We start from the raw sequence: 27,205 nt of genomic DNA on the forward strand, positions 1-27,205 counted from the left end.
GAACTTATTTGCAGATCCAATTGAACAGCCCTGTCTAGGGACCACTCCGACTCGAGGGGAGTTGTCCTTGATAGAGAATCTGCCTTTTGTTTTGGACCCCTGCAAGATGGGTGGCAGATAGGTGCCACTTGTTCTTGCATGCCAAGGAGAAAAGTGCAATCATTACCTGGTTGATCCGGCTCGATTTTGAACCTCCCCTGTTTATGCAGTGGACTACCGTGGCGCTGTCCAGAACCAGTCTTATGTGAATCTTCTTGGGGGAAGAAGCTTCTTCAAGGTAAGGAAGACCGCCATGGCCTCTAGAACGTTTATATGGAACTGGCGGAACATGGGGACCAAGTCCCTGTACTTCTTGGTGCTGAGAATATCCTCCCCACCCGCTTAGGGAGGCGTCTGTGTGGATAACCAACGCCGGAGGAGGAAATTGGAGGGGACTGATTGGACAGGCTCTTGACAGCCGACCAAGGCCAGGTGAGTCTCTTCTTCAAGATGTGAGGATCAGAGACACCTTGTCCCTGAGACTGATATTTGCCCGACTCCACCACACTCTGTTGATATCTTTCAGCTTCACCTTCAGCAACAGGTCTGTCACCGGCCCCGGACTGAAGGGAGCCCAAGACTCGTTCTTGGGTCCGCCAAGAGGCCCTTTTGACTTGAGAAACTGTCTGGTTGCTCTGGCTATCTCCTTCCTCTTGGGAGGAGGAAGAGAGAGCTTGTGAGAATTCAGATCCCACTGGAAACAACTGCTCGGAACCAGGCGGGACTTCTCCCTGTTTACACGAAAGCCCAAAGATTCTAGAAAGTCGACCACCACGGATGTAACTCTCCGGCATTCCTCGACGCTGGATGCCCAGATGATCCAGTCGTCGAGATCTCCGCGCCAGCGTAATCCCTTGAGACCGGGTTGTTGTCAAAGACCATGTCTGTCAACTTGGTAAAAATCCTTGGGGCTATGTTGAGGCCGAAAGGCATCACCTTGAAGGAATATGCCTGCCTTCCGGCCTGAACCCCAGAAAGGGGGAGAACCTTCTCACAACTGGGACGTGATAATAGGCGTGGAAAGATCTAAGAGGTGATACGGCTCCACGGGGCAGTAGGGTCCGAACTTGGGAGACAGTAAGCATCCGAAACTTGTCAGCCTCCCTTCCGAATGTAGGAATTCAGACAGGACAAGTCCAGAATACTCTCCGTTTGTTCGGAACCCTTCTTGGGAACACTGAAGAGCCTGCCTTGGAACTTCAGAGTCCTCACTTTCATTATAGCCTGTTTCTGTAGGAGATCTTCCACAAAGTCCTCGAGATCCTTGGTCGTTCGAGCCTGATAAAACTTGACTGGTGGAGGGGGATTGTCGATCCAACTCCAGCCTAGGCCCTCTGGAAACTATACTCTGAGCCCAGGGACAGAAGGTCCACCGAGCTCCGAAAATGGTACAGCCTCCCGCCCACAGGATGATGTCATCGGTCCTGTGTTTGCTTCCCCCTCTGGAGCCTCTACCTCCCTGTTCCTGGGAGAGGAGCTGAGTGAGCTCCCCTTCCCCTAGCGATCCACGGGGCTTATTGCCTCTGGTTGATTGTCTGAGCAGAAATTTCCCCTGACTTTCATATGCAGGATTGAAAGCTGGGGAGGAGACATAGGAGGAGCAGCCAAAGACTGATGCTTCGCCGGGTTCACCAGGACATACTGAGGCGGAGGATGGGAGGAAAGAGGTCGAAGGCTGACTCTGTAAAGGAACCTGAACCAAGGACTGAGCTGGAAGACGTTTGAAATGTTTAAATTTCTTACTGGACTTTGTGGGAGGGCCCGGTAAGATCAGACTGTTTCCTTTTATAGGGCAGACCCCAACGGGAACGAAGACTCTGATTGACCCTAGCTGCTTCAGATAAGACTGCGCTTCTGATCTGTTCAGTGAGCAGCTCCCTAAGATCCTGGAGACGCTCTTGAAAACAGAGGCTGATACTAAGGAAAGGCTCGCCAGGTCTTTGAACTCTTTGGCTTTAGCAGAAGCAACTTCTTTGGTTTATAGGAAGATCCATTATTCCAGGTCTTGACAGAAATCTCTTGGCGAGTTTTCAACAAGACCTGTTTGACTTTATGACTGCCTGACTGGCCTGCGGAAGCACATCTTTTCAGCAGCCACAGTTCGGCATGAACCAAATAAGCTTCTTAAGAGTTCGATCTGGGAGCTAATCTTTTCCCACAAGAAGAAGCTGATGCAGTCTGAGTTAAGGAGCCTCCTCTGAGTAGGTCCGCGGTAACAGTACACCTTTACCTAGGAACATGCATCATATAATATAAATAAATAAACACTTCCAAAAGAATCCGGCAGCGGTATGGTAAAGATATGCTTTACGGAATGGTCAACTAATTATGTAAACAGGAGTACTTTTTTAAGATACGCTGGTGTATGATACTCCGCCCTGATTGCCATGGAAATCTCGTTATCTCATACCTATGGTAGCGAGGAGGAGGCGGAGAGGAGTCCTCAAATCTGGTTCAACTCTCAACGCCTGTGGCGGGAACAGGTAGTGAAAAGCCAACCAACCCAAAACCATACCCACCGGAGTGGTAACATGGACAAGAACAACCTGAGACCTGACTAACCCGGCGGAGAATGAACTCTAGCAGAAGTCAAGATAGCGTCCCTGGGCCTGTGTTCGATGCTCCAGCTAACACTGAGGGAAGCGAACAAATGAAACACTAGCAGAGTGGCGGAAACCAGCGGTTGCCAGATGGGTGGGTAACACTCTCTGGACGCCGATAGAAACTCCCCACGGGTGCCGGTCATAAGTGATCGGCGTCCCTCGCGCAGGGAGAAGTCTAGGTCACACGCCAAATGCTAAAGAATAGGTAAGAAATAGCAGAGTGGCGGAAACCGAAAAGCGGTGGCCAGATGGGTGGGTAACACCCTCTGGACGCCGATAGAAACTCCCCACGGGGTGCCGGTCATAAGTGATCGACGTCCCTCACGCAGGGAGAAGTCTAGGTCACACGCCAAATGCTAAAGAATAGGTAAGGAAGGGCTAGGCTAACAACACGAAAAGGTCTGTGCAACCTTCGATCCCAGACCATCCTCCAACGCCAAAACTTTTTGACTTGGACAGGGAGGCTAGCAGAGGTGTGACAGGAGGGGGGGTGGCTGAGAGGGGGAATCCACGTATCATCTGGCCACACCCTCCAATGCCGACAGTCTGGTCAGGTGGGAGGCTATGCATTGAGAGACCCTCACTATTCTAACCTCACCTTCCGAAAACCTAACGGTCTGGTCATGTGGGCTAAAACAGGGGAGGGGGGGTCTCACAAGCCTAATTTCACCTTCCAAAACATGAGAGGCATGGTCAGGTGGGCCAAGAGTGAAACGAGAACTCCCTCAGCAACCCAACATCTCCCTCCAAGCCTCAAAACGACCTGGTCAGGGGGAGCTGGAAGCATGAGAATTGTGAAAAGAAAGATCCTATCTAGCCTAGCTCTCGAAACCGATAACAGAGCGGGACAAGAAGGTAGGCCAGAATACCCAATCAAAGAAACTATCTGACTTAAAGTATTAAGATAAAAAGTTAACCAAATGATGTGTGAAATATAAAAACATATATATATATATATGCACAGAGTATTTATAATATTCGTAAAGGACTCATGCTGTAGAGAAGGCCAAACAACCCGTTCGATATGTGGAACGGGGTGATACCAAAATGGCCGACCCTAACGCTGAATCATAAATAAAATTAATCCAAAAAATTTACATGTCATCCATCACCGTACACATCAGAAATGATCATGAGCATAACAGTACCATCTTGGAGAATGTACCTTGTGCTGCAGAGGAAGGGACCAGGAAAAGTGGAGAATTTATGATCAGAAAGGGGGAGGGGAAAAAGCCTCCATCTCTAGCCTAGATCAGTCATGATACGGGCTCCTCACCCCTACCAGCGAAAAGGGTAATTCACTAATAAAACTCCATGAAAGGAGTATATTAAAAATATAATTGTGTAAGAGACAAGCAGAAATTTCCTGCTAAAACCATACGAAGACTGAGGGTCCAGTATGGCCGAGGCGAAAGCCACCGCGATCGGCTGCATCGTGTTATTTAACCTGGTAATTACTAAATTAAAGGTCAAATAAGAAGCCTCTATAAGAAAAAACCAAAAGGAGATGGTACTCAACTTAGGTGAAGCAAAATCTTGAACAGATGACATGGTACAGGTGATAAATCCGCAAAAAAGCAGCACTAAGAAAAACACAGAGATGTTTATAAAGCGTGCTAAGTTGGAATAATACCAAGATGGCGGCTGAGGTGTTGGTTGGCTGGGAGATGAGCGTGAGGTATGTGACGGCCCCTCACTTTTCTTGGATTTTGAGATTGGAGATCTCTATAGGGCAGAGGCCTGTGGCAGTGGCAACACTCACCCTTTGTGTATACTGACACCATTATAAATGGCGCTCGAACTGGGGATCGTAACTCTGGCATTGTATTTAGCTTTTCTCTGGTATTTTTAGCAATACTTATACCTAGAAATATGTGCTGAATGGATATTTCACCGGGTGACACAGGTCGAACCATCCCAAATAAAATTATTATATACTATTATATCTTTAACATAATTCACCTCATTCACAAATACTAGGTCTAAAATATTATCCTTTCTTGTTGGCAGGTGATTTATTTGCTGGATGTTATGTTCTAGTAGCATATCTAATAGTTTTCAAATTGCCCCTTATCTTCTGCACTACTATTACTCTCTTTTTATATGTATAAATACAGCCACAATCTCCTATTCGTTCTTTCCAATCTACAGAAAATAAAGTTAAAGTCTCCAGATATGAGTATATTCCATTCTTTGTGATTTCTACAAATATCATCTAATTTGTCTGTTATTATATCAAACTCTTTAGTATTAGGGCAGAGGCCCAGGTAGCGAGTTGTCACATGCTGGACAGACAACTCATGCTCAGGTGAGTTTTTCATGACAGAGGCACCCTGTCTTTCATCTTTTAGTAGATTTAGGTGCATATCCCACCTTTCTTTGATGACGGGGAGAGAGGGATTGACAAAACAAACCTGTTGGTTTTTATTAGCAAGTTTTATTGTCTTGGACACTATTAGGTTCTTTCAAACCTTCATCAAGGTAATGATGCAAAATCCATTGCTGTAAGCCCAGAAGTCTAGCAGTTGCTACATCTCATATGTCCAACAAACTAGAGTTGCGAGATTTCTTCCTCAGCTCTTCCAGACCAGAAAGGTATTCCTGGGTGGGTAGAACTAACCATTTGGTTCAGAGATTTACCCAGACTCCCACCTGCATCAAATAGTTATCTCCTATGTTTGAACAAAGGTTGACATTTGTGTAGGAAAAGACAGCAAATTTTAAAGTATTTTGTATTTTTTTAACACAATCCTGAAGTTCTTTACATAATTTCCACCTCAGCCGCCCCTCATTCTGGTACCTGGGCCAAAAGGCAAAGTGGAGTGCTGACTGATGAGTTGGCGGGCTTCCCCCTACCGTTGGTAGTTGATGATCTTGTCTGTAAGTTTAGCAGCCGTTCCAGCTCAAGTCTGCAAGCCGGATTCCAGTGTAAATAATGTGAGGTTTGTATGTTGGGAAAAATATAAATTACTTGAAAATTTTGCTATTTTTGGTAAACTGTGGCTAATGTAAGTTATGTTTCCTGTCATGGATGATGTTGCCATTGCAGAGAGCAAATGTATTAAGCCAACCACCATTGTATTTATTTTTATGTTATGAAACTGGGCTTATTTTTATGTTATGAAACTGGGCTTTTTTAAAGTTTAATTTTATGCATGCAAATATTTTTATCGTTACAGAATAACCGATTGCAATATTAGCAGATTACAATTTAATGTTTTGTTTTTTAAATAGGAGAGCTGGTTTCACTTCAAGCTACTCGACATTGGTAACAACAAGATTAGAAACCTCCCAAAAACACTTGGAAAACTTCCATCTCTACTCAAACTAGTTGCTGAATGGACAACCAGATAACTTGCTTTCCTAAAGGTGAATTGCTTATTCATTTATATTGAGCTCCAGTCAATTGCTGTTGAGGATCTTGTGTCTGTATAAACCTTGGAATCCATGCTTTAAATTAAATGGTAAATCTTTAAGTGTTTAATTTCTTACAAAATGTTCTTTGTATTTATAGAGAAAGCTAAGGCTCAAACAAATTTTGTCATCTTTTACATATCATCATAGCAGTAACTATTTCAGTACAGGTTTATTTTGTTGGTCCAGTAAACAGTTAGTGTCTTAAATACATTCTTTAGAGATCCTGTGACACAAAACAAAAGCTGAGGGCTGCATGTGGGATATTGGAATCATTTGGTTTTTCTCAAGATGCTGTCACCAAGGAGTTATTCCCCAATTCTTGTTGTGAATCCACATCCTGTATTTTAGTTGCCATGTCTTTCCAGATGCTCAGGTGATACCATTTTCAGTGTAATGGCACTGTATCCAAACATGCTTCAGTTAATACTTTGCAAAATGATAGATGGATCTTAAAATAACAAGCTTAAACATCAATGAACTTTCCTTAAGATGGTACCAAGTGTTCTTTGCTGTGTCCCTTTGACCCTCAGCTACATTGCTCTCTTTAATTTACTCACTGTCAGTTCCCTTTGGTTTCTTCCCAACTAGCTGTCTAACTTCAACAATTTTGCTCAAGTTTTCATCTTTCACTGAAGAACAAGTTTTCAGGCAAACCCATGATATTTTAGTAATGTGACTCAGTGGTCTCACAAACTGTAAACTACTTTATTATAATAACAATCAAGACTAAAGAATAAAAAAATTTACATTGGTTTAATGAGACATCTCATAGAATGGATTTGCAGAATGTTTTGATGATGTGTAATTGGTTCCCAAGATTGGGTTTAGTGGAAATTTTATTATTTATGGGACTAGGAATCTTGTTTAACCAGATGCATGGATTATTACAGTAAACCCTCTGTATTCAGAGTCTCACAATTCATATTTCTTTCTGGAACGTAATATGACATTATTATAGACCAAATTCGCCCATTCCAGTATTTTTCACTGAGAAATATTCACTAATTGCTGTATTTTCATATAATTTTTTCATGTGAAGTTTGGGTTTTTGTAATAAAACTATTAAAATACTCAAGGTATAAAGCATTTTTAGAGGGTTTTGTTGTGTTTGAACTATCAAAATAAATGCAGTTCTAAGTGTTTTTAGAGGGGTTTTAAGTATTTAAAAACATTTTAACTATCCAGCCATCTATCTAAATTTTTAGCTAAACAACTTTAACTATGACTGTTCACAAACATCCCCGAGAATATGAGGGGTTTACTGTATCATTATTATTAAAACAGTTTAACCAGACCACTAAGTTGACTATCAGCTCTCATTAGGGCTGGCCTATCAGATTTGGATGAAATACCAAGTCTAGGCCAGAGACCTAGCTCTGGGACCAAATAGGTCATTGTCATATGATGATGAATGAAAATGAAAATGAAATTAAAAACTGCACAATAATAAAAACATACGATCATACTGGAAACACACACAGTAAATACATTTATACTCATATTTCCATATATACTCAGTAAAAAAATATATTAAAATTCAGAATAAATTAAGCAAAATTTTAAATTTATTGTTTCAAATTCATTAGACACAATAAAATTTTTTTGTATTTTTATAATTTACTTTTTTACATCTCATTAATTAAATCACAGCTCCTCATGAACATTATAATTGGTATTACTGAAAATGTAGAAGATTCTGACAAAGTTTCCTTCATTGATTTACTTCCAAAATTTGATAATCACTGCAGGTTATATTTTTGACATTCACACAGTACATGCTTGACTGTTATCCATACTCTGCAATCTGGGCATTTGGGAGGAGGGGCCACATGGACTGTTCATTAAATGTCCATGTGTCAAACAAGTATGGCCTATTCGAAGACGTGTCAGAATTACAGTAAACCCCACTTATTTCTTCTCATGATTCATACTCAATGAAAAAGTTTCTCTGTGGATCATATCTAGCCATTATTCAACAAAAATCTGTTTGGTCATTTGCGGTATTTCTGGGCTTGTCCTGTGTCGCTGAGTGAAATGTCCCTATACAGCACACATTTCTAGGTATAAGTATTTGCTAGATATACCAGAGAAAAAGCCAATAGGATGCCAGAGTTACTACCTCTGGATCGATACATCCTAATAGGATGTCGGTATGTCATCTAGGGGCGAGTGGAAGCCACTACCACAGACACTTAACCCAATAGACTCCTCCTCACCAAAACCCCTCTGCCTAAGAGGTGCCGATATAACGGTCCCACCACCGCTACTACTAATTCTACCCAGAAATGCACCATCCGCTTATAGCACGCCTTTCACGAGCCCACGTGATTTTTGTGGTGCTAATATTTTATTCTTATTTTCATTTTTTGGATTATCTCGCTTTCATGATGGCATCATCTGATCAAGGAACATCTTCTTCTAAGTTGAGTATTCAAAATTGAATGTTTTTTGGACTGCAAACAGATTATTTTGTCCTGTTTATTGTTTCGCATGATCGACTGAGGGCCGCCATTTTCAGCAAGTGTTCGTTCGTGGCTGTTAGTCCCAGTCTTTTATATGATTGCTTTCTTTCGTTCAATCGATTGAAATTTGAAATTACTACATTCTTTTTATAATGATAGTTTCAATTTTCGCTCGATCTGACGCGATCGACTATTATTTTATACCTTAGAAGTTGAAAGTTAGGCCTAGCCTAGCTTTCCTTTATTTACTTTTGTAGACATATTTAAAATATGTCATTATGTCATTTATTATGATGTGTATTAGTTCTTGAGTCTGTTTGGGTGGTGTTGTTAGCCTACCTGACCAGTTCGGCCTGCCGATTCGTGGAAGGTAGACTATGCTGGCCCCAGTCTTCCTTCCTCCCTGGCCTATAGGCCTGAGTTGGTAGGTTTTCTTGGGTGGCCTTCTTTGAGTTTGAGTGCAGGCCTTCTTCCCTGACCAGTTGATTCTTCAATCCTGGAAGTGATGTTTGGCGCTAGCGCTCTTTCTCGTTCAATTTTTGGCGTGTCCTAGCCTACATTTCCAGGAGTTGCCTTCTGGAGGTTAGGCTAGGTGATATTACCATGTTCATCCTTTCGCCTTTTTCTCACCCCCATGTATATCAGTCTCTTTTGTCTTGGCTCTCCCGTTGGGATTTTTAGAGCTTAGCTCATTTGCCCTTTTGGTTGAGATGACACTTATGGAAGGTGCCTAGGCACCTGACCTGTTGTTGTCGCCATGTTTTCACTCCCGTGTCTTCCCGTTCTGCCATCCGGACCTGTTCCGGCGGCTATCGTTAGCTCGCTGTTTAGTTCCTAGTAGCAGAAACTTTAGCTTGAGCGTCGTTGTCGTTTCTTCACGTTTAACTGGAGAGAAGCTGTTATAAATTTTACTAGTAGTAATTGTGATTTATTTTCTGCTCCTGCTTCTCTACCGTTCCGTCATCCCAGAACTCGTTCGGCAGCTATCGATAGCTCGCGCTTTAGTCTTAATAGGACTTTAGCTGATTTGCTTTGTTATCGTTAATTGTAGAGGCCGGAATGATATGAGTTTTGTTACTGTTATTATTTTCTGTGAGCTTTGGTGAATTATCCCGACTCTTCACGTCGGCGGCCTTCCTGGTTGTTGATTTCTGTGCAATTAGTTAATTTATCGTGACGTTCCGCGTCACCGAATTGTTTCGGCGTGATCCGACTCAGGTCTGGCCCACCTGTTTAGTTCCATCGGAGACTTCCGGGGAAGCCACAGTTTTCAACTCCGTTGTATTAGAATATTTTTTCTAAGTTTTACTAGTTTAGCCGTTCCGCCGCCTATTTTAGATGCTCATGTATAAATTTTTATTATAGGTGGTACATTGCCAGGAGCCGGGTTGTAACGCCTACCTGCAGCAACCCTGTGGCCATGTAGCATGCAGATCGCATGCCAGTTGTGCAGTCGAGGTGGATGACCATCTCGTCCTGGCATCCTGATGGCTGCGATGTATGCTCGCCTTTATTCAGATGTGATTGATGATTCGCACGTTAACCTTCAATTGTATTTAACACAGTTAATATTTAAATAATTGTGTTTATATTTGATATAATATAATATCCTTTTATTCAATCCCTTTATTGACATTATATTCAATTAACAGGTCCCTCGGTCCCGTCAAGCCTCATCTCTGCTACACTGAAGATCTGGGTTGGCGGCTTTGGGCGCAATGTTGGTCAGGGGCGTCCTTATGTGCTGGCAGAGGATATCTGCAACATTCTTTTACCCAAATGCTAGGGCCTCTGCAGCAGTAGCTCCTGAAATAGCTGAACCCCTGATCAACAGAATTAGGCTAGAAACCCAGGTCCCGCCAGAAGATCAAGAGCTGTGCGGGAAGTGGCCGAGAAGTGGCCAACATCAACCTGGACGTCGAACCAATGGCCATCGACCCGGAGGAAGGTAGGGATGTAAGTGAGGCAGGTAGTCTTATTAATCCATTATCTCTCAATTCTCCTGCGTCTTCGTCTTCATCCTTCCAAGGATTCTCTAAGAGCTCCACCCTGGGGACCCGTTCGGGTCGGTGATCCCAAGGTGAAGTCCTCTTTGAAGACGAAGACTTTACCTAAATTGACTAAACCCCGAAAACCTCATCTGTACCCCAGTTCCGCCAAGGTTTCATTGACTCCCCAAACCTTCGACTTCCTCCCAGAAGGCTACTCCCTCTTCTAAGGGGTCGAGACAAAAGGTCGAGCAGGTCTAAAAAGCCTGACTTTGACCCTGAAGCTTTCACTGGAGTCCATGATGAAATGTTTCTCCGAACAGGTCTTCTCAGTTCGAGGCAATGTCTTCGTGATCTTGCCTCGAGTCTTGAGTCATCAGGAAAGTTCGTTCAATCCTTTGGCTGAGGTTAAAAACTCAAGAGGAGTCGCTGGCGGACTGGTTAGTTCAGGTCCGGTACAGCAGCAGGTCCTATCCCATTCCCAGACGCCTCAAAGCTGCCAGCTTATGAGGACTCTAACCCTTGGCGTCTTGCCTTTAATGCCCCTTTCGCTAATGGTAAATTAACCATTGAAGGTTGTGGCACCCGCCCTGTGGAAGATTACGAGTTCTTCCCAACGGATCTTGTTTTTCCCTTCCCCAGGTATGCCTGGCTTTCAGAGGATGCCTTGGTGAGGGAAGATAAGGTCCCCAAAGAAACAGTGATCTTCCCAGGGATCAAGAGCAGTCGGCATGGGTTAGATCCTATCTGACTGGGAGTGTTCTAACACTAGATTGACCCCTCACAAGGGGCGGTTTACGATGTTCACAGTAAATGAGGATGTTCCCACTCCCTGCACATCCAAAGTGGCAGAATTAACCCTTCAGGCCGGAACAGAGGAGAAGCCTATGCCACAGCTTCGTGAGACGGACCCTACATCTCTTCTCTTTCCAACAGATTTAGAATGCTGGACCGGGGCTCCTGAAACCTTTACAGTGGGTAAACTGGATCCAGAGTGCGCCGGATCTTTCAGTGAACAACTACCCAGGCTTCCGGAGTCCCTGATAAAAGCTGAGTATGATGCTAGGTGCCGTCTCAGCAAGATCTATCAACCTCGTCACCTCGGTGGAATTGACGTCTGCTGTTTACAAGGATGAACCTCTGTTTAGGATCCTGACAAAATCACTACTGGCCTCATTCCAGAGTGATTTGTTTGATTTCATTGTGGCAAGGAGGAACTGCCGAAAATTTGTTCTGGCTGACGCTACCATCCGACACGAGGCCGAACAAGCTGATAAAATCCTCTGTCTGGGGTACTAACCTCTTTCCTGAAGATATGGTCAACTCAGTAATCAGTGAGGCCTCCAGGGCCAATCAAAATCTTCGGATCCGTTGGGGACTCCTTTAAGAGGAAGTCATCAAATTTTCAGGGCCCCAGCCTAAAGGCAGAAAGAGGTCAAGGAGGTACCATCCATATAAGGCACCCCAGACCCAGACAGTTGTCCAGGCAGTTCCAGTCACTCAGATTGCCCAGCCTTCCACCTCCAAGGGACATCCACAATATGTTTTGCTGAACCAGCCAGCCCACCACCCACTGGTTCAACAACTTATGTTTCTCCTCCAGCCTTCAACCCTACCTTGATGAGTCCCAGACCTTTCAGGGCTACCGCCAGTCCAAGGGCAATAGAGGTAATGGGAGCTTCCGATCTAGATCTGGCCAGACTCCAATCTCGAGGCAGAGGCTCAAGAGGAGGCTAGAGACAATAAGCCTTCAAACAAATGAGCATCCCCAGGTAGGTGGGAGGTTACGCCTCTTCAGGGACAATTGGACATTTCAGTCCATGGGCCCACAGTATCATTTCAAAAGGCCTAGGGTGGAGCTGAATAGAGGGACCCCTCCACTTGTCAGGTTCTTTCAGACTCCAACATCAGATCTGTTAGACTATACAGAAAGACCTTCTTTTAAAGAAGGCAATAAAGAAAGTCAGACATTTAAAATTTCAAGGACGCTTATTCAGCGTGCAAAGAAAGACTCAGACAAAAAGAAGTGATTTTAGATCTATCAACTTTAAATTTTACATTCAATGCGACAGGTTCCGTATGTTGACCCTCTCAGGTGCGGACCTTACTTCCCGTGGAGCTGTCACCACCAACTATAGATCTTACAGACGCTTATTATCATGTTCCAATAGCAAGAAACTTCTCTCCCTATCTGGGGTTCAGACTGGGAAACAGGCTTACTCCTTCAGAGTAATGCCTTTCGGACTGAACATAGCGCCCAGGATCTTCACCAAACTGGGAGAAGTTGTGGTACAGGAACTGAGATCTCAAGGCATCAAGGTGGTGGCTTATCTGGACGATTGGCTAATCTGGGCCTCCAGCGACCCGAATGTCAGAAGTCGACAAAGGAAGGTGATTCAGTTCCTAGAGTATCTGGGATTTCACATAAATACAAAGAAATCTCGTTTAACCCCGGCATCCCAATTTCAGTGGCTGGGCATTCAGTGGGACTTAAACACCCACAAACTTTCAAGTTCCCCAGCAAAATGCAAAGAGAGATAGCCAAAGCAACAAGACAGTTTCTCAGGTGCAAACGAGCCTCTCGTCGCACTCAAGAAAGAATCCTGGGTTCCCTTCAGTTTGCATCAGTAACAGACCTTCTCCTCAAAGCAAAACTGAAGGACATAAATCGAGTGTGGCGAGACGAGCCAATTGCAAATTCAGAGACAAAGTCTCCTCAGGGACAAATCTTAAAGAAAAGACTTCGACCCCTGGACAACGGCCAAAAGTCTTTCCAAATCGATTCCATTACAATATCCCCTCCAGCCCTGATCATCCATACGGACGCATCTCTGACTGGTTGGGAGGTTACTCACAATACAAGAAAGTTCAAGGAACCTGGTCAAATCACTTTCGTCTCTTCCACATCAACATTCTGGAAGCAATGGCGGTTTTCTGACTCTGAAACGTTTACGTCTGGCCAGGAACATACATATCAGATTTGTCCTGGACAGTGCAGTGATAGTTCATTGTCTGAACAGGGAGGTTCCAAAACAAGTCACATAAATCATGTTATGATAGCAATCTTTTCATTAGCAATGAAAAATCATTGGCACTTGTCAGCCACACATCTGTCAGAGTAAGGAACGTGATTGCAGATTCTCTGTCAAGAACGACTCCTCTGGAATCAGAATGGTCCTCTGGACAAGAAATCCTTCAACTGATTTGCTCAGCAGATTCCAGGGCTTCAGGTGGACCTTTTGCCACGGAATCAAATCACAAACTCCATGTTATATAGCTCCGAACCTGGACCCTCGGGCTTATGCTACAGACACGCAATGTCAATAAACTGGAACAAATGGCAGAAAGATCTATCTCTTTCCTCCAGTAAATCTTCTGTGGAAAGTTTTACACAAACTCAGGTCATTCAAAGGTCAGATAGCTCTAGTAGCCCCCAACTGGCCGAAGAGCAACTGGTTTCCTTTCTGTTAGAGCTGAAACTCAGAGCCATTCAAATTCCTCATCCAATATTAACCCAAGTAGTACAAACTCAGACTGTGTCAGCTTCCTCAAGAATGCTGAATGCCCTAACTTTATGGATTTCATGAAGTTTTGGCCCAGAAAAATGCTAATGTTGATCCTCAAACACAATATTTTGGAATCAGATAAGAGAGAATCTACTCTTCGTCAGTATGATTCAGCAGTTAAAAACTTGCTAACTTTCTGAAAGAATCAGACGTTCATACTATGAATACTAATCTTACAATCTCATTTTTTAAGACCCTTTTGACAAAGGTCTGGCAGCTAGTACCATTTCTACAACTAAATCTGCCTTAAAAGAAAGTATTTCTTTGGGATTTAACATTGATCTAACAGACTCATATTTTTCATCTATTCCTAAAGCTTGTGCCCGTCTTAGACCAACAACCCGTCCTAAAACGGTTTCTTGGTTTTTAAATGACGTGTATTAAAGTTAGCCTCAGACACAAATAATGAATCTTGCTCTTATTCGACTCTTCTTAGAAAAACTTTGTTTTTAATTTGCCTGGCTTCAGAGCTAGAATCTCTGAACTGTCAGCCCTTTCTAGAGAGTCGAATCATGTGGATTTCCTCCCATCAGGAGAGGTTCTACTCTCTCCAGACCAAATGTTTCTAGCCAAGAATGAAGATCCTCTAATTAGGTGGTCTCCTGGAAGATAATACCCCTTTTAGAAGATCCTCAAAATGTCCGGTAGTTACCGGTGGTCACATTAAAAGCCTCACAGAGAACCTGTTCAGAGAAGGTCTTCAGGTCCAATTTTTAGTTAACAAAATGGTGGAACCATTTGATATCCGGCTGTAGCACCTGAAACATATGCATTAAGAAATAACAAATACTTTATTTTATTAAAGTCCTTAGAGGCTCTTAATCAGGGAACAATGTTTCCCAGAGTCAGCTCCATGATATCGGGTAATTGTAAATGTAATTTGTATTTTGCTTGCAACACATTGAATTTTGACCTAAATTAAAAATATACGGGCTGAAATCCCCAGTTTTAAACCTTGTTGACTTTTCTCAAAACCACTTGTTTTTGTATATACTTTGTTAAAAATTTTCTGCAATTTTTTTATTTTAGTGATGGTTTTTAGTTAAATTGAACATTGTTGAGTCAACCTAATATATATTTGTTATTCTTAAGTAAAAATAATATTCAAAATTAATTTTATTTTTTCCTTAGTAAAATTTTTGGTTTTGACATTTTAACCTATTTATGTTAAGGGATTTTGACAAAGGAAAAATCTATTTCTGAGGAAGGTCCTGTCACCCAGTGAAATTCCATTACAGCACGAATTTCTAGGTATAACCTTGCTAGATATACCAGAGAAAAAGAGCTTTCAGGAAAGCTGGGGTTACTACCCCCAGTCGAGCGTCTTCTAGGAAGGCGTCGGTATAAGAAGGGGTGAGTGAATTACCACTACCACGGAAACCTACTCGAAAGATCTCTCCCTTATCAAAATCCCGAACAGAGCGGTGAGCCGTTACAGCCCCACACCAAACACCCGCCAGGACGGCGACACCAGCGCCACCTACCTCATTCCATGCTAGCACTAACCCCAGACTTGGCATGTGCAAGAGGGGGAGTACTAGGTAATTCAGGGAGGGTCACCGGGTGACACGGGACCTTCCTCAGAAATAGATTTTCCTTTGTCAAAATCCCTTTTCTGAGTCCAGTCCCGTGTCAGCCGGTGAAATCGTGATAGAGAATCATGCCAAGGCTGCAACTACCAGGAAAAAGAAATGGAGGGTAATCTGAAGAAAAGGCAAAAGTTTTACCAAAATAATTTTAATTAAGCAATCTCTTCCATGTAGCAAGAACACTAAGACTAAGGCATATTAAATCTAAGGCACATTAAAAAACTTAATACTATGAAACATGGGGGCAGGTCCCGGCAATCGACGGAGAAAAAGCCCCAAAAAACCTTAAAATTACTTAAAGCAAGGTGAAACATGAAAAATACTTAAACACTAAAAAAATAACTGCAAATATAACCTTAATACTATACACGTAAACTTAGGCTAAACACGTAAGAGACAAAATCAATGAAAATTAATATATACATTCATCTGGGGTACATGGAGCCAAATAAAAACTGTCCAGTACCCCACAAGAAGAAAAACAATCATGGCATGTCAGATTACACTTTTTCCATCAACAGGTACAAGAAACATCAATATGAGGAGCCAGGCAGTGAGGCATAATCAACCAGGAGAATAAGCAGAAAAGTAAATGAGGCAGGCGGGCGGGGAAAGGAAAGGACAAGGATATGATTAATTAAGGTGGGGAGATGACACTTCCCACAGCTATGGTAGAAAATTTCAGGGCTTGAGCGTTTTAAATAGTGGCGTTTAAACACTAGAGGTGATTTCCAACCCGTAAATTTAGATAACTCTGAAAAGTCCATATTATGAAAGTAATTAATGGAAGTAGCAACTGCTCGAATATCATGAACCTTAGGAACTGAATCTGGGTTGGCCTGTTTAATGAAATATAAAATTTGTTGTCTTATAGCATTTAGTGAAAGAGTACCACCTTTCTCCCTGATAAAAAGAGGACCCGACTTACTCTGTGGAGTTCTTAAAAGGTAAGATTTAAGTGTATAAACTGGACATAAAGACTGGTCTTGAGGAAGGGGCACCACCTTCCAAGGAGACCACCTGTCCTGTGGGTCTTCGTTCTTAGCTAAAAATCTAGGGTCAGGGGAAAGGAGGACCTCTCCAGACGGGAGGAAGTTCACATAATTATCACCTCTAGTGAGAGCCGACAGCTCTGAGATTCTAGCACCTGAAGCCAAGCTAATCAAAAATAAAGTCTTCCTTAACAGATCCTGATAAGAGCAATGAAAGTTATCCATCTCTGATGCTAACTTAAGGACGTCATTGAGAAACCACGTAACAGACTGTGGGCGTGATACTGGTCTCAGACGAGCGCATGCTCTGGGGATAGATGAAAAAGGAATCTGTAAGGTCGATTTTAAAGCCGTAAAGAAATACTTTCTTTAATGCTGACTTGACTGTGGTAATAGTGGCCGGAGCAAGGCCTTTCTCAAACAATGATCTAAAGAAGGAAACTCCTAAATTAGCTGTCATGATTTTGGCTTCAGATGCTTTTAGGAAGGAGGCTAATTTTTTGACTGCTGAGTCATACTGTCTAATAGTAGAATCTCTTTTATCTGATTCTAAAAACAGAGTGTTGACAGGGTCAATGTTTGCTCCTTTTTGCTGCAGAAATTTTATAAAGTCCATAAAACTAGGGCATTCTGAATTCTTGAGGAAGCTGACACAGTCTTGGTTTGTACTGTCTGAGTCAGAATGGGCTTGGGGATCCAAGACTCCAGTAATCCCAGTTCCTGAAGAAGAGGGAACCAATTGCTCTTCGGCCAATAGGGGGCTACTAGGGCTAATTGACCTTTGAATGTCCTGAGTTTGTGTAAAACTTTCAGCAGTAAATTTATTGGGGGGAAAAGATAAATCTTCTCCCAACTGTTCCAATCTACTGTCATTGCGTCTGTGGCGTACGCCTGAGGGTCCAGGTTGGGGGCCACATAACAGGGGAGCTTGAAGTTGCTCTCCGTTGCGAACAGATCCACTTGGAGGCCCGGAACCCGGCGGCAAATCCATTTGAAAGATTCCACGTCCAGGGACCACTCCGTCTCCAACGGAGTAGTCCTGGACAGGGAATCCGCCACCACGTTCCGTACCCCCGCTAGGTGGGTGGCTGACAGGTGCCAGCCGTGCTTGTTCGCCAGGGAGAAGATAGCAACCATTACTTGGTTTACTCGGCCTGATTTGGAGCCGCCCCTGTTGATGCAATGAACTACCACTGCGCTGTCCAATACCAACCTGATATGAATCCGGTTGGGGGGGGCATTTTCTTCAGAGTTAGAAAGACCGCCATAGCTTCCAGGGTGTTTATATGGAACTGCTGAAACATTGTGGACCACGTTCCTTGTACTTTTTGTTTTGGTGAATATCCCCCAGCCGCTTAGGGAAGCGTCTGTGTGAACTAACTAGTGCCGGAGGGGGAAATTGAAGCGGAACTGTATTGGACAGGCCTCTGACCGAGGTCCAAGGTCGCAACCTTGTCTTTAAGATTTGAGGAATAGAGGAGACCTTGTCTCTGAGCTTGACATTGGCTCGACTCCGCCACACTCTGTTTATGTCTTTTAACTTCGCTTTTAATAGCAGGTTTGTCACTGAGGCAAACTGAAGAGATCCAAGGACCCTTTCTTGGGACCGGCGGGATGCTGATGGATTTTGAGAAATCTCCTGGTGAGAGATGCTATCTCTTTCCTCTTGGGAGGCGGAAGGGACAGCGTGTGAGATGACAGATCCCACTGGAGACCCAACCACTGAAACCGGGACTCCGGAGTCAGACGGGACTTCTCTCTGTTCAGTTGGAAACCTAGCGACTCCAGGAAATTGATGACTATGGACGTGGCTTTCTGACACTCCGGAACTGTTGGTGCCCAAATTATCCAATCGTCCAAATATGCTGCTAGGGATATCCCTTGAGACCGGAGTTGCTGTACTACCGTGTCCGCCAGCTTTGTGAATATCCTGGGCGCAATGTTCAGACCGAAGGGCATGACCCTGAAGGAGTAGGCTTGATTCCCGAGTCTGAAACCGAGGAACTGAGAGAAGTTCCGCGCAACCGGGACGTGATAATAAGCGTCTGAAAGATCGATAGAGGTGGTGACGGCTCCACGCGAAGTAGAGTCCGTGCCTGAGCTACCGTAAGCATGCGAAATTTGTCGCATTTTATGTAGAGATTTAGACGCGACAGATCCAGGATCACTCTTTGCTGATCGGAGTCTTTTTGGGAACAGTGAATAACCTGCCTTGAAACTTTAGGTGCCTTACTTTCTTTATTGCTCGTTTGTTGAGCAATTCTGTCACATAATCCTTTAGGATTGATGTGGGTGGCTGGTAAAACCTGGTTAGAGGAGGAGGGTTTTTGATCCAGCTCCATCCTAGTCCTTTGGACACAATGCTGTGTGCCCAAGGGCTGAAGGTCCATTGGTCCCTGAACCAAAACAGGCGACCGCCTACCTGTGTTCTCTCAGTGGGAGGGAGCGGGTTTATTCCCCTACCACGTCCAGGTCTTCCCCTTGGGGTGGTGTTGGGCTTCCCTCTATGAGGGGTTTTTGCCTCTTCCTCCCCTTGCAACCCTATTAAGGCCGTGAAAATAACCACGGCCCTCATATGTGGGGTTGTATGCCGGTGAGGCCACATAGGAGGGTGCAGCTGGTTGGACCAGCACATACTGTTGGGGTGAGCCTTAGAAGTGGAAGGCTGTGCCACTGCCGAGACCGGGACGGCTTGGACTACCGCCTGATGGTGGGGCCTCTTATGCCTCCTGAAACGTTTGCCTCCTCTCGATTGGGGGCCGGCCGATTCTGGGGTCTTACGCTTATAGGCAGAAATACCCCAGCGAGAACGAAGACTCTGGTTGGCCCGTGTAGCCTCAGCCATAACATTGTGACCTCCTCTTCAGGGAAGAGGTTAGGTCCCCAGATCGAGCTTTTAACGAGCTTGTTAGGCTCGTGGCGGATAGTCGCATCAGCAAAGATGAACTTCCTACATTCCAGTCTGGCCATGATAAATTCAAATAAGTCAGACTGGAAGCCAGCCAGCAAGGACTTAGCCAAAACCTGAAAGAATGGCTCGTCCGAGCAGGAGACGGCAGTGGCTTCAGTAAGGCATACGGAGTTCAACGACCGGGCTAACTTAACCCGAGCATCAAACTCCGCTTTCAAGAGCTTCCGGCAGCTTGGGGAGCTGCTCGCTGAACTGCGTGGAAGCGCAGAAGGGGTCCAGCTTCCCGACCGTGAAAGTGGACGGGGCGTCTGACCAGAACTCATTACTTCCTGGGAATACCAGGAAGTAGGGTCTGTCTCCCTCAGCTGAGGTAACGAATTACCATCAAAGCACGCTCGGGCGTAGCCAGAGCGACTTTGTCCAAGCAAGGGGTGGGTAGGTTGTCTCCCAGGGCGAACATGGTGAAGTTGCCCTTGAAAGGAGTCAACTTTGTTCATCTGCCTGCCACTCCGTCAGAGTGCGCAGGAGAGCCGACTGAGCTTGGTCCCTAGGGACGATGACAGTCTCCTAGGAACCTTGTCCGACCAATCCAGGCTTCCTCCGTGAAGCCTCACGAAGCCTGGGTAAGGGGGCAGGAGATCGGGGGAAGAACTCCACCCTCCAACCGTCTCGTGCCAAGACCATCAAGTGTCAGCTTGCCATCATGTTGGATGGCCCGAGAGCGAACCGCCAAGGGTTACCGACATCAAACGGCGGAGGTCCGCAGTGTCGGGGATAACATACTGTGGTTCGGCTGGGGGTGGGTGAGCCATTCCCGCCAGTATGTTATCATGACTGGCCAACTTCTCAGAGATTTTGCTAAATCTCGAATCCAGGTCCTCCGTGAAAACGCTTATAAAGTTGGTTAGCAAAGGCCTCTGCATCGAAAGCAGGTTGGCGAGGAGGGCTTGGTTTTGCAGCCCCTCTTACTCGCGCCTTTGCTGGAGGAACCAGACTTGCTCCCGGAGGCTACAGGTCCTGAGACCTTAGCCTTCGACGGGGAAGGGCAATGCCTTCTTGGAAGACGAGACTTGAAGCCCTTTCGCCTTCCATGAAGTCTTCAACTTCAACTTGGGGATAGCAGATGGAGCTCTATCACCCAAGGAGGAAGACTTCACAAAACCTGAAAAGGAAGAAATGGATGAAGCAGGGGAGTCAAATAATGGGGCCCGCCCCAACAACCTCACCTACCTCACCACTTACCACCTGGTCCTGCTTCTATATTCATCGGTTCCAGGTCGAGATTAATGGCGGCAACATCCTCCGAGACCTCAGCGAGAGGATATCCGCTTGGGGTGGCTGGGTCTCATCCCGGATCTGCTGGATGATAGGGGTGGCAAGATCTTCAGGCACTGCGGCCGCCACCCGTGCGCCGGGTAGAGCAAGTCCCTCAACCTGGCGTCGAGGACGTAGGGCTTCCCGACGGAACATTCCTTCCAAACCCAGCCACCCAGGCCCGGAGGGATTCCAAGGCAGACTTCTTGGAAGCTTCGTCCGCCTGTAAGAAAACCAACAATTAGCTAAGAACGAAAAACCAGTCCGGGAACCTCATAAACAATATATAATATACAATATGAGGAGCATAAAGCGATGTAAAGACTGTCACTTACCAACTCATCCTGGACAGTTGTGCAGAGAGCGAAGCAAACCTCACAACCATCAGGTGCCAAACAACCAGGTCATCCAGGCGGACCGCACAACCAGCGTGGGTCCGCATACTACGTGACCGTAGGGTTGTTGGAGGGGAGGCGGTGCACCCCAGCTCCTCACAGCGAACAGTCTGTAAGAAGAAAAAGTACATGAACCTCCCACCTAAAGCAAAATAAAGCTGGCAAGGCCGGGAAATTCAACTGCAACCGAATACTCCGGCGGAGAAGAACTCCCTATCATAAACTGGGCCAATAAGCTCTAAATTACACAGAGTGGAAGGTAAAATGATTTCAGACCCGGAGTACTCCGGGAATGAAAGGGATGAGACCACCAGAACTAACCATAGGGCTGCCAGTAAAATAACGGCGGAGACCCTGGTATAGAACCGACTCACGTATTTATATAAATGAATAAAGGAGAGTACTCCTGTTAGATAAACAGACTTATCTAAAAATAAAAATAAAAAAACATTAAACAAGTGATGGTAAGAACTCAAGAGGACCGGAGGGATCCGTTCCTTATATAATAAAAAACCTTCACCCTTACTTCCCGCCCGGAGAAACAAGGTGGGCAAATGCTCATATGTTCATAACATAGGCTGAAGCAATATATATTACCGTAACAACAAAACCTGACGGGGGAAGGTGGGATAGAGGTGAACTTCGAGCAACGTTCGAGTAAACAAAACCACCAACCCCAACACAGCGATGCTAGGGACAATATGGGGAGGGAGCGAATCCCTCAACCAAAAAGAAGTCCCTGAACTCGGAGAAAACGCCATCTAGCGTCACCCGCACGAGCAGAGCAAGGCTGGAGGGGGGAGGAGGGGGGGAAGGAGGGAGAGAGGTAGGCTACCAGGAAGGGAACAGGAGACAGGGGAAAATGATCACCCGCTCAACTGCACACCTACACTCCCAGACCATGAATCTTGGAGGGTGGCCTAATGACTGGGAAGCAACCAACCCGAAATAGACTCCTTCCTAGGCGAAGCCTAATATGGACCTAACCTAGTATAGGCTAGGAAAATGGAAGGAGTGCGGAAGGGAGGAGGAAGCAACAGGGAGAGAAATTTTGTGCCGAGAACCAGCCGGGATCGAAAATGGGGCAAGAGGCGATTAGCCTAGAGGAAACACATCCAAAGAACTCGATTCCCCAAATGGAAGGAAGAGAAATAAGGGGCTCACTCTGCCCACCAAAAACGACCCCGGAGGAAACAGCAACAAAACTCCCTCAACCTGAACTCCCACACCAAGGGCAAGGGGAAGGAAAAACAAGCCTACTCCACAAAATAACCATCACACCTAAAATGGGAACAAAATGTGCTCAACAGAGGCGTAGCCTACCTACGGGAAGCGGTTAGATCTGAGGCTGCCACACACGAGGAGGTAAACAAAAAATAAAATAAAATAAAAATAGAGAGAGCACCATCTTCAATCATAAAATAATTAACCTAATACAGACTAAAAATAAAAGGAACCCAACCTGGGGGGGGTACCTGGATGGAGATCACACCCACCTAAAGGCCAGTAGGCCAATGATAAAACCAACATTCCGTAAGGGGTTTCCACCGCAGGGAACCACCAGGAAGGGAACCATGGGTTAAAATCAAAAATAATCTATAACTTGACGAGGAGACAACTCAAACTGAAAAGAACTGAAGGAGACGCCTCGCCTGACGACATGGCTGGCTAGGGGACGCTCTGAACATAATAAGATCTCAATATTTATGAAAATACGAGACCATAACAGCCAAAAATAGAACAAAACCCCACAAGAAGATGGTACTTAACTTGGAGATGGTAAAGCTGCTCATCAGGATCCTGAGAAATACAGAAAAATCCAAATAATCCCTTATGAGCACACAAAAGAAAAAGCGATTTCCTGCTAGGAAATGGAATGAGGTCTTGGCGCTGGTGTCGTTAAAAATGGCGGGTGTTTGGTGAATGGCTGTAACAACAAATTTGTTCCGGGGATTTTGATAAACAAGATCTTTCAGATTGTTTCCATGATAGTGGTAATTCACTCAGGTTCTTATACCGACGTTCAACATATGAATTTTGAGAAATTCGGAAATCACTGGGGTAGTAAGTCAGCTTTAAACGGGATCACTACTTTTTCTCTGTATATCTAGCAAAGTTTCTGCTGGCTAGAACATTGTTTCCCTGAATCAGCCTTCATATTATATGATTTTATTATTTATAATTTGTTACTGGTACTCAAATTGTAATTTTTATTTGCCCTACCAGTTGGTACCTCTCACCTACCTGCCTCGCTTGTACTTTCCCACGTCCTTCCTATTTTGTTGTCTGGGTTTGAGTTTGCTTCACAATCCATTCCTGGCTTTGTTTATCACCTTAGTTGTTAAGTTTTCACCAAATCATTGTTTTCTAGGTGATGGTTACTAGTTTGTTTATTAATCTTAAGATTGTAACTACATTGTTTTGCATTAATTAAGACAGTTATTGCCCTTTTGTACATATTTTTTTATATTTGCTTTTCTGGATTAGTAAAAGCATATTTAAAATAAAATTTTATTTTATCCCTTAATACAATTAATCCTTTTAAATTTACAAGCTTCTTTTGTCAATTTTCTGCTACTATTTCACTCAGCGACACAGGACAAGCCCAGAAAAGGGATTTTGACAAAAGGAAAATCTATTTCTGGGTGAAGGCCTGTGTCGCTCAGTGAACCCATCCTCTCTTTATTTCCCACCTGAACTAGCCAAAAGCTTGGGTGCTATTTCGGATGGTGCATTATGGGTAGAATTAGTAGTAGCGGTGGTGGGAACCGTTGTATCGGCACCTCTTAGGCAGAGGGGTTTTGGAGAGGAGGAGTCTATTGGGTTAAGTGTCTGTGGTAGTGGCCCCACTCGCTCCTAGATGACATACCGACATCCTATTAGGATGTATCGATCCAGAGGTAACTCTGGCATCCTATTGGCTTTTTCTCTGGTATATCTGCAATACTTATACCTAGAAATGTGTGCTGTATAGGGACATTTCACTGAGCGACACAGGCCTTCACCCAGAAATAGATTTTTCCTTTGTCAAAAATCCCTTTTTCACCAAAAATATTCACTAATTACTGTATTTTCGTATAATTTTCATGAATAAATGCACTTTGTGATAAAACTATTAAATACTCAGGTATAAGCATTTACAGGGTTCTTATGTTTAAACTATCAAAATGGGCAGTTCTAAGTGTTTTTAGAGGGGTTTAAGCATTCGCAGATTTTAGCTATTCGCTGGGTGGGTGCGCATCCCCTGTGAATACAGGGTTTAGCCATGCACTTGTCTCTCTGATATGATGAACTCCATTTTTCCAACATTGATTTTATCTGTTTTAATATATTATTTTCAGGTTCTTCATGCCATATATTTTGCCATTTACTTACAATGATTGTTTTATATATCATTATACACAGTATAGGCACTAACAGGGATGTTTATATTAGTTCTTGTCATGTGGACCGCTTTTTGGCTGCTTTATCAGCCTCTTCATTTCCTTTAATACCTACAAGGCCAGGGATCCAACAGGTTTCTGTACTTTTTCCATTATTATACAATTTATGGAGTGAAAACTTAATTTGTTGTGCAATATTATTGTTTTGGATTGTAACTTTGAATGGCTTCTATAGCGCTTCTGGAGTTGCGATAAATCACAAAATTATTAAATTGGGCTTTTTTAATTATTTTTATGGCTGATGCTATTGCACATAACACATTTGTAAATACTGAGGCATTATCAGGTAGAGAGAACTGAAACTTTTTCGTTTTTACCTCGGACACTGTAGCATATCCCACTCCGTACTGTAACTTAGATCCATTGGTGTATATTGCGTAACATGGAGCTTTTCGGATTATATGTTCTACTGTATGTTGTCTGTGGTGTTCTGGGGTATATGAATAACTTTTTGATAAATATTTTAAGTGTGTACAAATTCTCATTGTATTCATTGTCAAGAGAAGGTAAGTTTAATATTAAAGGTAAGTGTATACTGTATTTATATTCAGTGACTCCAACAATCTTCTAGCTCTAACCGGGAAAGGAGCTGGATGGTTGTTTATAAACATCTCGTAATCCAAATAATTTTTTGGTTGGAGAATCATTTGTCTGAATTCTCAGAGCACTCTTCATTGTTACTACCTCTCTATGGAGAGAGAGAGAGGTGGTTCACTACATTCAACTTGTGAAGATGACAGTGGTGATCTAAAGGCTCCTGAACACATTCTGAGGCCTTCATTTTGAACTGGGTCTAACGTTTTCAGTGTTGCTTCTGATGCTGAGCCATATATTTCACTTCCATAATCAATGATAGACAATGCTGTTGCTTTATACAGTAAAGTAAGGGTATGTCTATCAACTCCCCAAGTAGTGTTTGATAGTTTTTGAATTAGATTGAATGCTCATTTACATTTAGGTTTCACGTATGTTATGTGGGTTTTCCAGTTCAAGTGAGTGTCAAATATTAATCCTAATATTTTGCTGTTTGGCTAATTGGTACGCTATGATTTCTGATTTTTAAATCTTTTTCTTCACCATTTTTCCACTTTTTGTTTTTATAAAACATGAGTGCTTGAGTTTTATATATGGAAAATTTAAAGCCTACAGATGAGACCCATTCAGAGGGAAATTAGAGCAATGTATAGAAATAGTTCCAAGAAGTGAACCAGCGTTATCGGGGGACATGAATGCCCATGTAGGTGAGAGTTCGATGGCTTTGAAGGAATACATGGAGGAAGAGGTTTTGGAAGAAGAAACCAGGAAGGTGATAGATTGTTGGAATTAGCAGAAGCTATGAATCTGGTAGTCATGAATGCACAGTTTGAGAAAAGGAGAAGTCATCTGGTAACATACAAAAGTGGACAAAATGAGACACAAATTGATTATGTTTTGGTTAGGAAGGAAGACCAGAAAATCATTATGGATTGTAAGGTTATTCCAAATGAATCTGTTGTAGCACAACATACTGGTAGTGGCAGATTTTAGGTTGAAAGCAATAAGGAAAAGAAAATACCCAGCCAGGAATAGGAGGATCTAAACTTGGAAGCTGAAGGGGGAGAAGGCGAGAGAGTTCAGAAGTAAAGTGGAAGAGCCAGAGAAGAGAGATATGTAAATGGAATGTTAGAATTGCTTGAAGAGATATGGGATGATGTGAAAGGGATTGTGGTCCCAGCAGCAGCAGAGGTGTGTGGGAGGACAAGTGGTAAGCAGCAACAGGAAAGAGAAACATGGTGGTGGAATCAAGAGGTTCAAACAGCTGTGAAGGAAAAGAGTGTTGCCAGAAAAGGGTGGGAAGAAGATAACAACTACCAAACAAGAAAGGAGTATAGAAAGAGAAAGGTAGCGATTGCAATGGGAGAAGCCATGAGAGAGTGGTATGAGAAGATGGGAACACCAAAGGGAAAAAGTTAATCTACAGAATTGCAGAAGCGAGAAGAAAGGCAGGCAGGTGCAAGGATTTATTAGAGTAGGAATTATTAAAGATGAAAATGAAATATCTTGGTGAGGAAGAAGAGGTCAGAGAAGATGGAAAGGGTACATAGCTATTAAACACAAGGAATGAGTGTGAAGAACTGTAAACGTTCCTCCATTAAAGGACCAATAGCAAAATCAGAGAGAGTGAAATCAGAATGCTATAAAGAAAGGAAAAGTAAATAAAAGATGCAGGAAAGTCAAGAGTTAACCATAGAAATGATTAAAGCATTAGAGGGAAATCTAGGTAAAGAATTGGTGCACTCACTATTGGAAAAGATCTGGGATGTAGAGAAAATGTCAAGGGACTAGAATGATAGTTGGATGATTAAAATGTATAAACAAACAGGATATGCATTCAACTGTGGGAACTACAGAGGAATAAAGCTTTTGGAGCATGTATTCAAGATACTAAAAAGAATAGCAGAAGGGAGGCTGAGAGAGCTGATAGATTTACATGAGCAGCAGTTTGC

The 27,205-nt window shown here is 43.7% G+C and overlaps 1 protein-coding gene across 1 annotated transcript in view; it reads left to right on the forward strand.

Moving 5' to 3' along the window:
- Positions 1-27,205, forward strand: part of LOC136841735 (leucine-rich repeat-containing protein 28-like) — a 171,348-nt gene that overhangs the window by 70,708 nt on the left and 73,435 nt on the right. Inside the window, 2 exon segments of the mRNA XM_067108990.1 lie at positions 5,877-5,984; positions 5,987-6,011. Of these exon segments, the coding sequence (XP_066965091.1) occupies positions 5,877-5,984; positions 5,987-6,011 (133 nt within the window).

The sequence above is a fragment of the Macrobrachium rosenbergii genome, chromosome 9 (genome assembly GCF_040412425.1).
Source record: "Macrobrachium rosenbergii isolate ZJJX-2024 chromosome 9, ASM4041242v1, whole genome shotgun sequence".
NCBI classification, from domain to species: Eukaryota; Metazoa; Arthropoda; class Malacostraca; order Decapoda; family Palaemonidae; genus Macrobrachium; species Macrobrachium rosenbergii.